The 13233-nt window shown below is 40.2% G+C and overlaps 1 protein-coding gene across 1 annotated transcript in view; it reads right to left on the bottom strand.

Annotated features, from left to right (window-relative positions):
- KCTD1 (potassium channel tetramerization domain containing 1) overlaps positions 1-13233 on the bottom strand; it is a 93041-nt gene that overhangs the window by 40916 nt on the left and 38892 nt on the right. The window contains 1 exon segment of the mRNA XM_037508708.2: positions 8699-8877. Coding sequence (XP_037364605.1) covers positions 8699-8877 — 179 coding nt within the window.

The raw sequence follows: 13233 nt of genomic DNA, 5'->3' as shown, positions 1-13233 counted from the left end.
TACTAGACCACATCCTGGTTTTCAAAAGTCCACGTCTGAATAACTATAATCACTATAGTTTCTATTGTTTTTGTTAGCCCTGACAGTAAGTGAAATAGTCCTAACTTTAAACTCAGATTGGTGTCTTCAGTCACAGAGTATTTCTTTAATATCAAACACACATGATTAAGATATTTCAGAGTGCCAACAGAAGGAGATTTTAAAGAGGCCATGTAATTTGATACCAATCTAAATTACTCTAACAAATTATTTAGATACTTAGGTTTTTTTTTTTTATTAATGACGTTAATAATAGGCACTATGGATTTTTCAATCAGGTATAATCATGTCTGTCCTAAGATTCTCAGGGTAGGAGTACAAGCCCCACTTCCCTTCCAGGTGTCTAGGACTTACAATTTTTTAGAAATAGGCAGACTTCTCTGGAAGGGAGCAGTGTTTATCACTGAGATGGTGTGAAATCAGTTCTTGTCTCATAAATACGTCCAAAGAGCCGTTTTGCATCTTATACAAAACATTGGTAGAGACAGTGCCCACTGCTGACACATGCTATACTTCAATTAATTTGAAAACTTCAGGCCCTTTGGCTAAAAAAGGTCTCACGGTAGAAGTGAAAAACCGTGCAGATGATTAACCTTCTTATAAGATACAAAAGTCAACTTGCTTATTGAATTCCTGATCAGGGTTTACAACCCAAAAGAAAGTACCTGGGAACTTTGGTAATGAAAGAAATGAAGATAAGAAGGTATTTTCTTTTGTTGAACTACCATCATGGTGTAGCATGAAATATTCATAGAGGAAGAGGCCTATATTCGCTGGGTGTGCCCTACATCTCAGTGCTGTTTGAAGCCAGATGGTCAAGATCTTAGGGAAATTACAGAAATTCCTATTTTATTGGTCTGGGGCAGGGCATTGCATGGCCTTTTAATGCTTCCCAGGTGCCTCCAAGGTTCTGCTGGGTGGGCCATGGTAACACTTCTGGGAACAATATTCTAAAGATGGTCTTGAGTCAAGAGGGCAGGTTAAATAGACATAGAACAAAAATCATTCCAAAATATACGAAGAATCCCCCCCCCCAAAAAAAAACCCCCAAGAAATAAAACAACTATTAAAAAATGGGCATATCTGAATAGACATTTTCTGAAAGGCATCTAATCAACAGGTGCAGGAGAAAGTGCATCACTCACATCAGGGAAATGTAAATCAATTCCACAACAATGAGATATTACTTCACAGCTGTGATTATGGCTATTATAAAAAAAAGGAAACAAAAATAAACAAATAACAAGTGTTGGGGAGGATGTGGACACAATGCTGGTGAGAATATAAATTGTTCAGTCACTACGGCAAACTGCATAAAAGTTCCTCAAAATGTTAAAAATAGAACTACCAGATGACCCAGCAATTCCATTTCTGGGTCTTTATCTGAAGGAAATGAAAACATTAACTTAAAAGATATACTCATCCTCATGACAAATACTTACAATAGTCATGATATGGAAGTAACCTCAGTGCCCATCTAAGCATGGACAGTAGAGAAAATGTGGTGTATATATCTACAATGAAACATTATTCTTAAAAAAAGAAAGAAATCTTGCTATTTGCAACAACATGGATAGACCCTGGGGGCACTATGTTAAATGAAATATGATCTCACTTATATGTGGAATTTAAAAACTAAAACACACCCATAGAGCCTAAGAACAGGTTATTGATTGCCAAGGCAGTGGGTGAAATGGGTAAATTGGGGCCTCCCCGGTGGCGCAGCGGTTGAGCGCTGGTTTGCGAACCTGCCCGCAGCCTCTGCGGCGCCGGTTCGATCCCCGGCTGCTCCCCAGCCACCAGAGGAGGGTCCCACATGGTGCGCAGACCTCTCCTGCCGCCCGCTGCTCCCCTCAGCAGTGTCCTTCGGTCCTTCTGCCTGCTCTGCTCCCCGCTCTGGCTCTGGTGAATTCTCTCACCCTCCGCGCTTCTGACTGTGCCCAGTGCATGTATAAACAAAACAAGCAAATAAATAAATACATAAATAAATAAACATGCCTCTATAAAATTAAAAAAAAAAAAAAAAAAAAAAAAAAAAAAAAAAGAAATGGGTAAATTGGTCACAAATACAAATTCCAGTTCTATAATAAAGAAGTCCTGGGGATGTAATGTAAAGCATGGTGACTCTAGTGAATAACACTGTGTTGCATATTTGAGAGTCACTAAGAGCAAATTTTTTTTTTTTTAAAGATTTATCCATTTATACATACAAGAGCTGGGGCACAGGCCAGAGATGAGGGAGGTGAGAGTATCCACCAGAGACAGAGTGGGGAACAGAACAGGCAGACTGACTGAAACACACTGCTGAGGGGAGCAGCAGGCGAGACAGGAAAGGTCTGCTGCACCATGTGGGTTTCTCCCTGGCCGGCTGGAGATAGAACTTGTGCTGCAGAGGCTGTGGATAGCTTCATAGTGTGATGCTTAATCCCCTGCGCCACCAGGGAGGCCCCACTAAGAGCATATCTTAAAAGATCTCATCCCAAGAAAAGAACTATGCATTGGTGATGAAGGTTAACTTGACTTATAGTGGTGATCATTCTGTAACATGTAACTATCAAATCATTATTTTGTATACCTGAAATTAATACAATCTTATATATCAATTATACCTAAAAGAGGGGGAAAAGAAAGGAAGAGAGAAAAAAAAATCAATAATATTTCATAATGGAATAAAAGTTCTTTGTAGGATCTTTGAAATTGCAGAAAGACAGTATCTTTTAAAATTACTTGTTGCAGAAACCCCACCAACTGGGAGAACATTTTTGCACCCAGCACTAATGATAAAGGACTGATCACAAAAATCTGCAAAGAGCTGATGAGACTCAACAACAACAAAGAAAATAACCCAGTCAAAAAATGGGCAGAAGAGCTAAAAAGAAACTTCTCTGAAGAGGAAATGCAAATGGCCAACAGACATATGAAAAAATATTCAACATCACTTGTCATCAGGGAAATGCAAATCAAAACTACCATGAGATACCATCTTACACCAGTGAGAATGGCACATATTAAAAAAACTAGCAACAACAAATGTTGGCGAGGTTGTGGAGAAAAAGGAACTCTCCTGCACTGTTGGTGGGAGTGCAAACTGGTCCAACCACTATGGAGAGCTGTGTGGAGATTTCTGGACCTACTAAACATAGAGCTTCCATATGATCCAGCAATTCCACTCCTAGGTATTTACCCAAAGGACACAGAAACATCAATTCCAAAGAGCACCTGCACCCCTATGTTTATAGCAGCACTATTTACAATAGCTAAGCTTTGGAAACAGCCCAAATGCCCAAAAATAGATGACTGGATCAAGAAGATGTGGTACATATATACCATGGAATATTACTCAGCATTCAAAAAAGATAAACACATGCAATTTGCAGCAACATGGATGGCGCTGGAAGGGATCATGCTCAGCGAAATAAGCCAAAAAGAAAAAGAAAAATACCGGATGGTCTCACTCATAGCAGGAATCTAGAAAACTTAAATAAGGGATCAGGAAAATGAATAACTATAAGAAAGTGAAAATCAAAATCAACAAAAAACTATGAACCAGAGACACTTTTTGGGGGGTGGGGGCCGGGAGGGGAGGGATTGGGGTCAGAATGGGGCATGTGCAGTTGTATGGGGGAATATAAAAATAAAATTTATTATTTAAATTAAAAAAAAATTACTTGTTGCAAACAAATTACTGTTTGTACACTATACATTTCCCCTTGAAGTGTCAGAAAACTGGATGCAGGCCATGGTATGTTTTTCATAATCACATTTAATCCTCCCAATAATCTTGCAAGAAGACACATATTTGTGTCTCTTTTACACGAGAGAAAACAGGCGCTTAGAAATGGCCAAACTGGGAGTGTGAGCATTCAAATCTGGGACTAATGAACCAGATTATTTCTGATGTTTGCTCCTGTGATACTGTGAGTGGCCCTGATGACAAGGAAGTGTAGAGAAAGACTGGAAAGGGAAGAGGAACAATTTCATCTCTTCTAATTAAGTTGGTGAAAGAGAAATTCAATTTATATTGCACACAAGTATCAGGCTGGGGGAAGGGTAGGTTTAATTAGATTTAAAAATCTGGTTCGTTCAGAGCTGTCCCAAGGAAACAAAAAGTGCTTTCTAGCAGCAATATTAAAAAAGTAAAAGAACGGGTGAAACTAACTTTAAATATATTTTATTAAACATATCATACTGACATGAAATCAATATGAAAATTACTGAGATAGCCCACATTTTTTTGTGCTAAGTATATTTTATAAGTCAAGGGCATTCCGATTTGGCCACATTTCAAAGGCTCCATGGCTGCATGTGGCTAGTGACTGCCACATGAGACAGTGCAGGACCGACCGGGTGCTGAGCTCTGTGGAATGTGATGCACTCTCAGGATGTGGATGACAAAGGACAAACAGTAGACCCTCAGCCACACCGACGGAAAGTGGCCAGAGGAAGACCCACCAATGAGACACTATTTTGGAGATCTTTTACTAAGCAGCACCAAAAGGGTGAAACTGGCCAATTATTTTCAGGGGAAATGAATAAGCAGAACCTCTCATCTTCTATTTTCTACTTTTACCAAAAGGCCAAAGGAACATCCCAAAGGCCAAACCCCAGAGGGATATGACTAGGAAGAGACCCACGCAGCTACAAGGAACACTGGAAGACAAACTACTGCTTACATCATACGTGAATGGTATTATCATTAATGTTTCTCCTGTAGCTGAGTTTAAAAATCAGACTGGTGAATTTTGCCTCAGCTGAGGAGGATTTGCTTTTGGAACCTTTTTGTGTGACTTTTATCTAGAATTAAGTGTTCATCTGAAGAGGAATTTTCCACTGTTGGTGTTGCTATAGCAGATTATTTGAGGGAATGGATATAGACATTTTTCAAAAAATGCTCCTTATAGGACAACACAAAAAAGGAAAACTATAGGCCAATCTCCCTAATGAACACTGATGCAAAAATCCTCAATAAAATTTTAGCTATCAGAATCCAACAATGTATCCATAAGATAATTCACCACGACCAAGTTGGATTCATTCCAGGGGCACAAGGATGGTTTAACATCCGAAAATCAATCAACGTTATCCAACACATCAACAAAAAGAAATATAAAAACCATATGATAATATCAATAGATGCTGAGAAAGCTTTCGACAAAGTGCAACACCCATTCATGATAAAAGCCCTTGAAATTCTTGGGATACAAGGAACATACCTCAACATCATAAAGGCCATCTATGACAAGCCAACAGCCAGTATCATTCTCAATGGTGAAAAGCTGAAAGCAATTCCATTAAGATCTGGAACAAGACAAGGATGTCCACTCTCACCACTGCTTTTCAATATAATACTGGAAGTCCTAGCCAGAGCAATAAGACAAGAGAAAGACATCCAAGGAATCCAAATAGGAAAAGAAGAAGTCAAACTATCACTATTTGCAGATGATATGATAATATACATAGAGAACCCCAAAATCTCCACAGAAAAACTAATTCAACTCATCAATCAATTCAGTAAAGTGGCAGGATACAAAATCAACACGCAAAAGTCAGTAGCCTTCCTATACACAAACAATAAATCTGAAGAAGAAGAAATCAAAAAAACCACCCCTTTTATTATCGAAACAAAAAAATCAAATATTTGGGAATAAATCTAACAAAAGAGGTAAAGGACCTATACAAAGAAAACTATAAAACACTGTTAAAAGAAATAGAAGAAGACACAAAGAAATGGAAAGACATCCCCTGCTCATGGATTGGAAGAATAAACATTATTAAAATGGCCATCCTACCAAAAGCAATATACAGATTCAATGCTATTCCAATCAAAATCTCAATGGCATTCTTCAAAGAAATAGAACAATTATTGATGAAATTCATATGGAATCACCAAAAACCCCGAATAGCCAAAGCTCTACTGAAAAAAAAAGAAGGAAATGGAGGCATCACACTCCCAGACTTCAAACTATACTACAAAGCCATAATCATCAAAACTGCATGGTATTGGAACAAGAACAGACATACAGACCAATGGAATCGAATAGAAAATCCAGAAATAAACCCACAGATTTATGGTCAACTAATCTTTGACAAAGGAGCAAAGACTATGCATTGGAGCAAAGAAAGTTTGTTCAATAAATGGTGCTGGGAAAACTGGGTCGCTACATGCAAAAGAATGAAGCTTGACCACTACCTCACACCATACACAAAAATCAACTCAAAATGGATTAAAGAACTAGACATAAGACCTGAAACCATAAAATACATAGAAGGAAATATAGGCGAAACACTACGGGATTTGCATATCAAAGACATCTTTACAGACACATCACCCAAAGCAGTGATAGTGAAGACAAAGATAAACAGCTGGGACTACATCAAATTAAAGAGCTTCTGCACAGCAAAAGAGACAATAACAAAAACAAAGAGAAACCCCACCAACTGGGAGAACATTTTTGCACCCAACACTAATGATAAAGGACTGATCACAAAAATCTGCAAAGAGCTGATGAGACTCAGCAACAACAAAGAAAATAATCCAGTCAAAAAATGGGCAGAAGAGCTAAAAAGAAACTTCTCTGAAGAGGAAATGCAAATGGCCAACAGACATATGAAAAAATGTTCAACATCACTTGTAATCAGGGAAATGCAAATCAAAACTACCATGAGATACCATCTCACACCAGTGAGAATGGCACATATTAAAAAAACTAGCAACAACAAATGTTGGCGAGGGTGTGGAGAAAAAGGAACTCTCCTGCACTGTTGGTGGGAGTGCAAACTGGTCCAACCACTATGGAGAGCTGTGTGGAGATTTCTGGACCTACTAAACATAGAGCTTCCATATGATCCAGCAATTCCACTCCTAGGTATTTACCCAAAGGACACAGAAACATCAATTCCAAAGAGCACCTGCACTCCTATGTTTATAGCAGCACTGTTTACAATAGCTAAGCTTTGGAAACAGCCCAAATGCCCAAAAATAGATGACTGGATCAAGAAGATGTGGTACATATATACCATGGAATATTACTCAGCATTCAAAAAAGATAAACACATGCAATTTGCAGCAACATGGATGGCACTGGAAGGGATCATGCTCAGCGAAATAAGCCAAAAAGAAAAAGAAAAATACCGGATGGTCTCACTCATAGCAGGAATCTAGAAAACTTAAATAAGGGACCAGGAAAATCAATATAAGAAAGTGAAAATCAAAATCAACAAAAAACTATGAACCAGAGACACTTTTTGGGGGTGGGGGGCGGGAGGGGAAGGATTGGGGTCAGAATGGGGCGTTTGCAATTGTATGGGGGAATATAAAAATAAAATTTAATATTTAAAAAAAAATAAAATAAAAAAAAAAATGCTCCTTATATAGCGATATCCTTGAGAAATACTGCCAACACCTAGCATCATTTTGTGGCTGCCACTACAATGCACTTAGCGAAGGCGGGGACTCCGTAACACTAATAACTGATTGATCTGATGATTTCATTTTAGAACATACACTTTTTTGATAATTGGCTTACATCTTTTTTTTTTTTTTAGAAATTACTTCATTTTGGTTGTAGAAATGAAATCTGAAGATCAAGGGAAAATAATTCCTCTTTCTCCTCAACCTTTACCTTTCAGAAACTATTAGGCTGTGGATTGAGATTTGGAAAAAACAAAAAACCAGTCTTTGGGCAGCTATCCAGATGACAGGGGTGTTTATGGAGTGCTATCTAGTTAGGCTGCAGGCTACCCGCTGTCTATACTTTGTAACTCATTCTTACAGGATACAATCAGGTCCTTTTGAAGCCCAAGCAGTGTGTTTCCATTTCATATGAGCAAAAACAAGAGGGGAAGCACTTTCATTTTCTGACAACAGCCCATATGAGCTCATGCCTCCTCCCCCACCCACACGCAACCAGAGAAGACAAATGTCCTCCCAGGAGGGAGCACAGGCCCCCTGTCTATGTACAGGCTGGGGGTCGTCAGGGCTACAAAGTGAATGGCTTCCATGGAATTCCCTTAGAAAAGGTAGGTGCGTGTGGGAGGAGACACCTCATGATAAATGTACAGCATCTATTTGTAGCCCACTCTCCTCTTCCTATTTCCTTCTATATTTACTTACCTGGCATGAACTCTCACAAGCTCCATCACCCTTCCCTTTTGTCTTTTTTTTTTTTTTTAAACATGATTATCCTAGCTTCCTGGACTTCTGCACACTGTTCTAAATATACTATTTCACTGATAAGAGTCTCTCTCGTTTTTTTTTTTTCTTCCACAAATTGGTGGGGCAAGTGATCTCTTACAGAATTATATGACTTGATAAGAAACCATGTTTTAGGAGAAGAGGACATAGAAATCTCAGTGGGAGAAATGACTGTCCTTTTTATACTACATTGAGAAAGATGAAGATCTTGAGTGAAATATCTTAGATCTCCATTCTCATGGGACAGTCGGATGTGGACCTAATTAAGCTGTGGGTCAAACTCCAACAGGTAGAAGACCTACGGCCACATCCAAGAGCAGCCTCAGTGACAGGTGACCTGGACACTTTGGTGTCCTAACCCTTCCCTAACAAGGCCGGGCCGCTGTGCTGGTCAAAGGAAAAACAGTTAGATCATCAAACACATGCAGTCAGTTCTAAGTGGGAGTTTTCCGTTTTGTCAATTACCTGGATTCTGGGTATTTGGTGAGGGTGGCCAGGCTGCTGGTGTACATGTGGCCGCCCACGTCAATGTGGACGGGCGCATTGGATTTTGTGAGTTGTGCTGGAGTAGGAATGCCTTGGTTGTTCAGTGGAGATGCAGGAGATCTAGTGATCAGAGGTCTTGACATATTGGGCCGACTGTCCTACAGAGAGATAAGCAAGTTTAGACATGTTTTCTTTTTTCAGTGGAGAGAAAGGAAACACAAACATCATAAAGAATAAGCCAGTGACGAGTGGTGATACTCATTCAGCAATAAAATCTAGACAGCCAGCAGGCTCTTGGTTTGTGATAAGACTATTAGAAAAACAAATTCTGCAACAAAGAAAAACTTCCCATGCTCAGAATCAAGGAGCTGAGCTCATGTTCACTTCAAGGCATCCTGAGCATTACCGCAGCTTGTTTTACAAATCAATCCTCCTTGCATTTAGCAACTAGTAAGTGGCATGTGGGGAAGTACCATTCATTCCAAATGAAAAGATAATCAACACTTAAAACAATACACATCTAAATATAATGTTTGCCTTCTCCTTCTCTTTGAAAACTTCTTTATTGCTATGCACTTGGAATAAATACATGCCTTTCAGCACATGTTCTGCAAAATGTTTTCTTCAATTTCTACTTTTCAAATCAGTAAGAAACGGGTCACAACTGGCCTAGCCATGAGCACACACACTCAAAGTAACCTTGTAAATAGTCAGCATAAGTTCACCAGGCAACAGATCTAAACAAATAAATAAATAAAACCTCAACTAAACCTGCACTTTATCCAATTCGTTCCCTGCTCCCTACCCTTAAAACCATGGGCTTGGGGATATTTTGAAAAAAGTGCATCCTCCAGTGATAAGGAGGTGCTGGTGGGCCACAAGCAAGCTTCATGCAGAAGTTAAGTTCCCCAAGGTGGCATCAAGACAATGTCCATGGAGCACCAAGTTCCCACAGGCAAAGGCACAACATGAGCAAACGGAGCAGGAGGAGGCTGTCGTGTGGAGGCGGCAAGAACATGCTGAAGAAATTGTACTCTTGAAAATATAAAATATGACATCCTTTCCATGGATATAATAGAAATATTTCAAGCACTATCCAAGCATGGTTGATTGCTTTTACTTTTTTTTTTTAAGATTTATTTATTTATACAAGCACTGGGTACAGTCAGAAGAGCAGGAGGGTGAGAGGATTCACCAGAGCCAGAGTGGGGAACAGAACAGGCAGACTGACGAAATACACTGCTGAGGGGAGCGGTGGGCGGCAGGAGAGGTGTGCGCGCCATGTGGGACCCTCGCCTGGCAGCCGGGGATCGAACCCGGGGCTGCAGAGCCTGCGAGCAGCTTCGCAACCCAGCACTCAACCGCTGGGCCACCAGGGGAGGCCCGGTTGATTGCTTTTAAATTAGAGCGCAGCCACAGACAAGTCAAGTCAGGTCTCTGACACTCCACTAAGGGGTCAAACATTTAGAGTCTACCATTGAGGAATAAGCTAAAATAGCACGTACATCTGACTTCTGCAAGACTAACATCATAAGTATATGCTTACGTTTATAATTTAGCCAAAGACTATTTTCAAACACAAAAGCCATGCGTGGCAAAGCCAGTGATAAGGCACAGGAAGGGAATTTTGAAAAATGCCTTTGTTGGAGATGACAAAGAGAAAACCATCTTGTTTTTGTGCATAAAACCCAGCATGATAAAATATAAATTTGCAAAACATCACAGATTTTATGATTTGAAACAGCTTTAGGGATCACCTGGGACACAACTGTTAGACTACTTAGCATTACCCACACGTCCGGGCAAGACGGAGCACACATGCTTTCTGAAACTCATGTCCACTATGAATGGGGGGTGACGGAGCCTTTCCACAAAATGTTGACCATCTGTGTTGTGCTTTTCTCCATATTGAGCTAAACAGAGCCCAGGAAAGAGTTAAAGTTTTATTTCTTAAATTGTGTGATGGATTCCTGGGTGTTCATTCTATTATTCCTCCTATGTTACAGCATATTCTTAATAGTACAAAATAGATATTAAAAAACACAAAAGGATGTTTGGAACACACAGAAAAGAGTGTTATTAAGAGGAAGTGGGCAGGGAAGAAACAAAGACAGTTGGTAGGAAATATAAAACAGTTAAAGGTTCAAAAAGATGAAAAGCAGCATTTTAAAAGTTGGGCGACAGAAAGCACGCTTTCTCTTTAAAAAATGCAATGCGACAATTTCTACTCTTAAGAAATATATACTACCTGACTTCCTTTTAGAAATGATTTCCTGGCTAAAGACACGCCCCCATCCCCACAGCCCCTCCCTGTTAGTCTCAGCCCATCAGGGCACTTGCAAGGTCTGTAATAGTTTTTCAATTGGACACATTCTATATCTTGCCTGAGGGTGCTCAGGTGAAAATGAACAGATTTGCAGGGTTAATACTGTAGTTAGACTGTGACCTCATTCAACACAGCTCTAACACTGCAAGGTCTATATAGCGGGAGAAAAAAATGAAAGCATAACTGATTGGTTGAAGGATTCCAGATTTCTCAGAATATATACCATTTACATTGTAAATCATAAATGTATGGATATTGCTAAATTTAAAATTAAAGCAGTGTTTCTTCAGTTGGGGTATGTGTGATGTAGGGTGGGCGCCCCCCTGAGCGAGCACACACACACACACACACACGCACACGCACACACACACACACACACACACTCCTCTCCCAAGGTGCACATTAACCCTTAAAGGCAAGGAGGGAGTTTCAAGACAGCTGGGCTCGGGTGGACTGGTAGGACTGTGAAGCATAACTTTGCCTTCCGAGAGCCTTTCTGGCTCTTTTAGACTCTCTGTTCCCCTTCTGGAAGCATTCCTGGTTCTGAATGTAGCCTTTTAGTTATCACCATTTTAGGCATTAACTGATATTAGCAAACAGGGTAAAGGGATTCCATTCAGTATTTTCTGTACTGGTAGAGGTTGAGAAAGAACTTTCAATATCTACAGGCTGGGGCCGGGAGACTTGGTGCTTGTAGTAGGCATTTAAATCTCCATTTCATCTACTGTAAATGCTTCATCTAACAATCGTGGTGACCCGTCCCCTTGCCAGTGACTGGAGCTGACTGCTACTTTCTCTTCTTTATCTGGACATTGACATCACCTATGCCTGCGACAACTATCTGCCTACCATCGTAAGGATGAAGCCAATGCCCAGGATGGCTGAGAAGAGAGCTGGACAGAACCTGTGTCCTCACTAGTATTGCTGAATTACTAAATCCACCAACTCTGGGTCTCAGATCTCTAGATTTCCTGTTACTTGGGAAAATTAATTTATTTTTAGAGCTAACTTGAGATTTCTGTTACCTATCTTGATAAAGTATCCTTATTTTTACCCAGTTGCCCACCATGAGATCATTTGGGTTGGTAAGAATCATCAACAGCTGCCCGTGGAGAGACGCAACAGTTTCTATCAGATCATCAGCATTCTTCAACCCCATGTTTCTATTTGCTTTTCCATTTAATCACTCATCCTTTACATCTCAGTTTGCAATGTCTTTTAGTATTACTTCTGATGAGATGAAATCCATAAACTACAATCAGAAAGATTGCAAATGTCTGCGATGTGCCATCATCACGACTGAAGATCAGTTCAGAGTACTGAGGTGTCCTCTGAAAAGAAAGCCATTTCTGAGAAGTCCCCTTCTAGAACAGAACCTTACCTTAGAGGAAAGGAAACCCATCCGAACATTAATCTACTTGGTTGTTGCCCCCTTCAGCATGTGGCCTACTGTTTCCTCCTTCTGGGATGTTTATTAACATACCCTAAGCACCAGGAACTATAGGGGGGTTGAATGTATAACAGCAAACTTAACAGATTAGAGCCTGGCCTTACTGGGCTTGTCTAGTGGGAGAGCGGAAACCAGGACACAAGCAGCTACCATCACGTAGCAGAAGGGGCCAGGCTACTTTGGCAGCTTAATGGAGGGGATACCTCTTCCAGGCTTGGGGTCTGGGAGGAGGGACAGGAAGGTTCCTGAGGTGGTATAGATTGAGATCTGATGGCTGAGAAGTCAACAAAAGTTGGGCTGCTGTAAGGAGGAACTCCAAGCAGCATTGCCAAGTCCCAAAAATGGGAGAACCTTCCCTTATTTTCCCCAAGGTGTAGGGATATTGCAGGAAACAGAAACTTATAAGATGATGGTATGAAAACAACAGAACTGACTTACAGTGAAAATAAAAAAGCCTCCTATAACATCCTTATGACTGGAAAAGACGAAGAGGCAGGGAGCGAGTTGCTGGCTTTCCTAACAGCACTCTGCAACAGGATTTTCTATGAGAATGGAAACCTGTGTGCACCATTCAGTATTGGTAGCCACTAGCTATAGGTGGCCATTTAGGCTTTTTAAATGTGGCCAGTGTGGTTGAAATACCAAATTTTAGTTTACTGAAATTCATTTAAATTTTAATTTAGGTAATTAACTGTGACTATTGTATTGGACAGCACAGTAAACCATGCTTCTTAAGAT

Source organism: Talpa occidentalis, unplaced genomic scaffold (genome assembly GCF_014898055.3).
Source record: "Talpa occidentalis isolate TD23 unplaced genomic scaffold, MPIMG_talOcc4v2.1 talOcc4.13, whole genome shotgun sequence".
Taxonomy (NCBI): Eukaryota; Metazoa; Chordata; class Mammalia; order Eulipotyphla; family Talpidae; genus Talpa; species Talpa occidentalis.
Note: the sequence above shows the minus strand (reverse complement) of the source record. Positions and strands in the feature narration are given on the sequence as shown.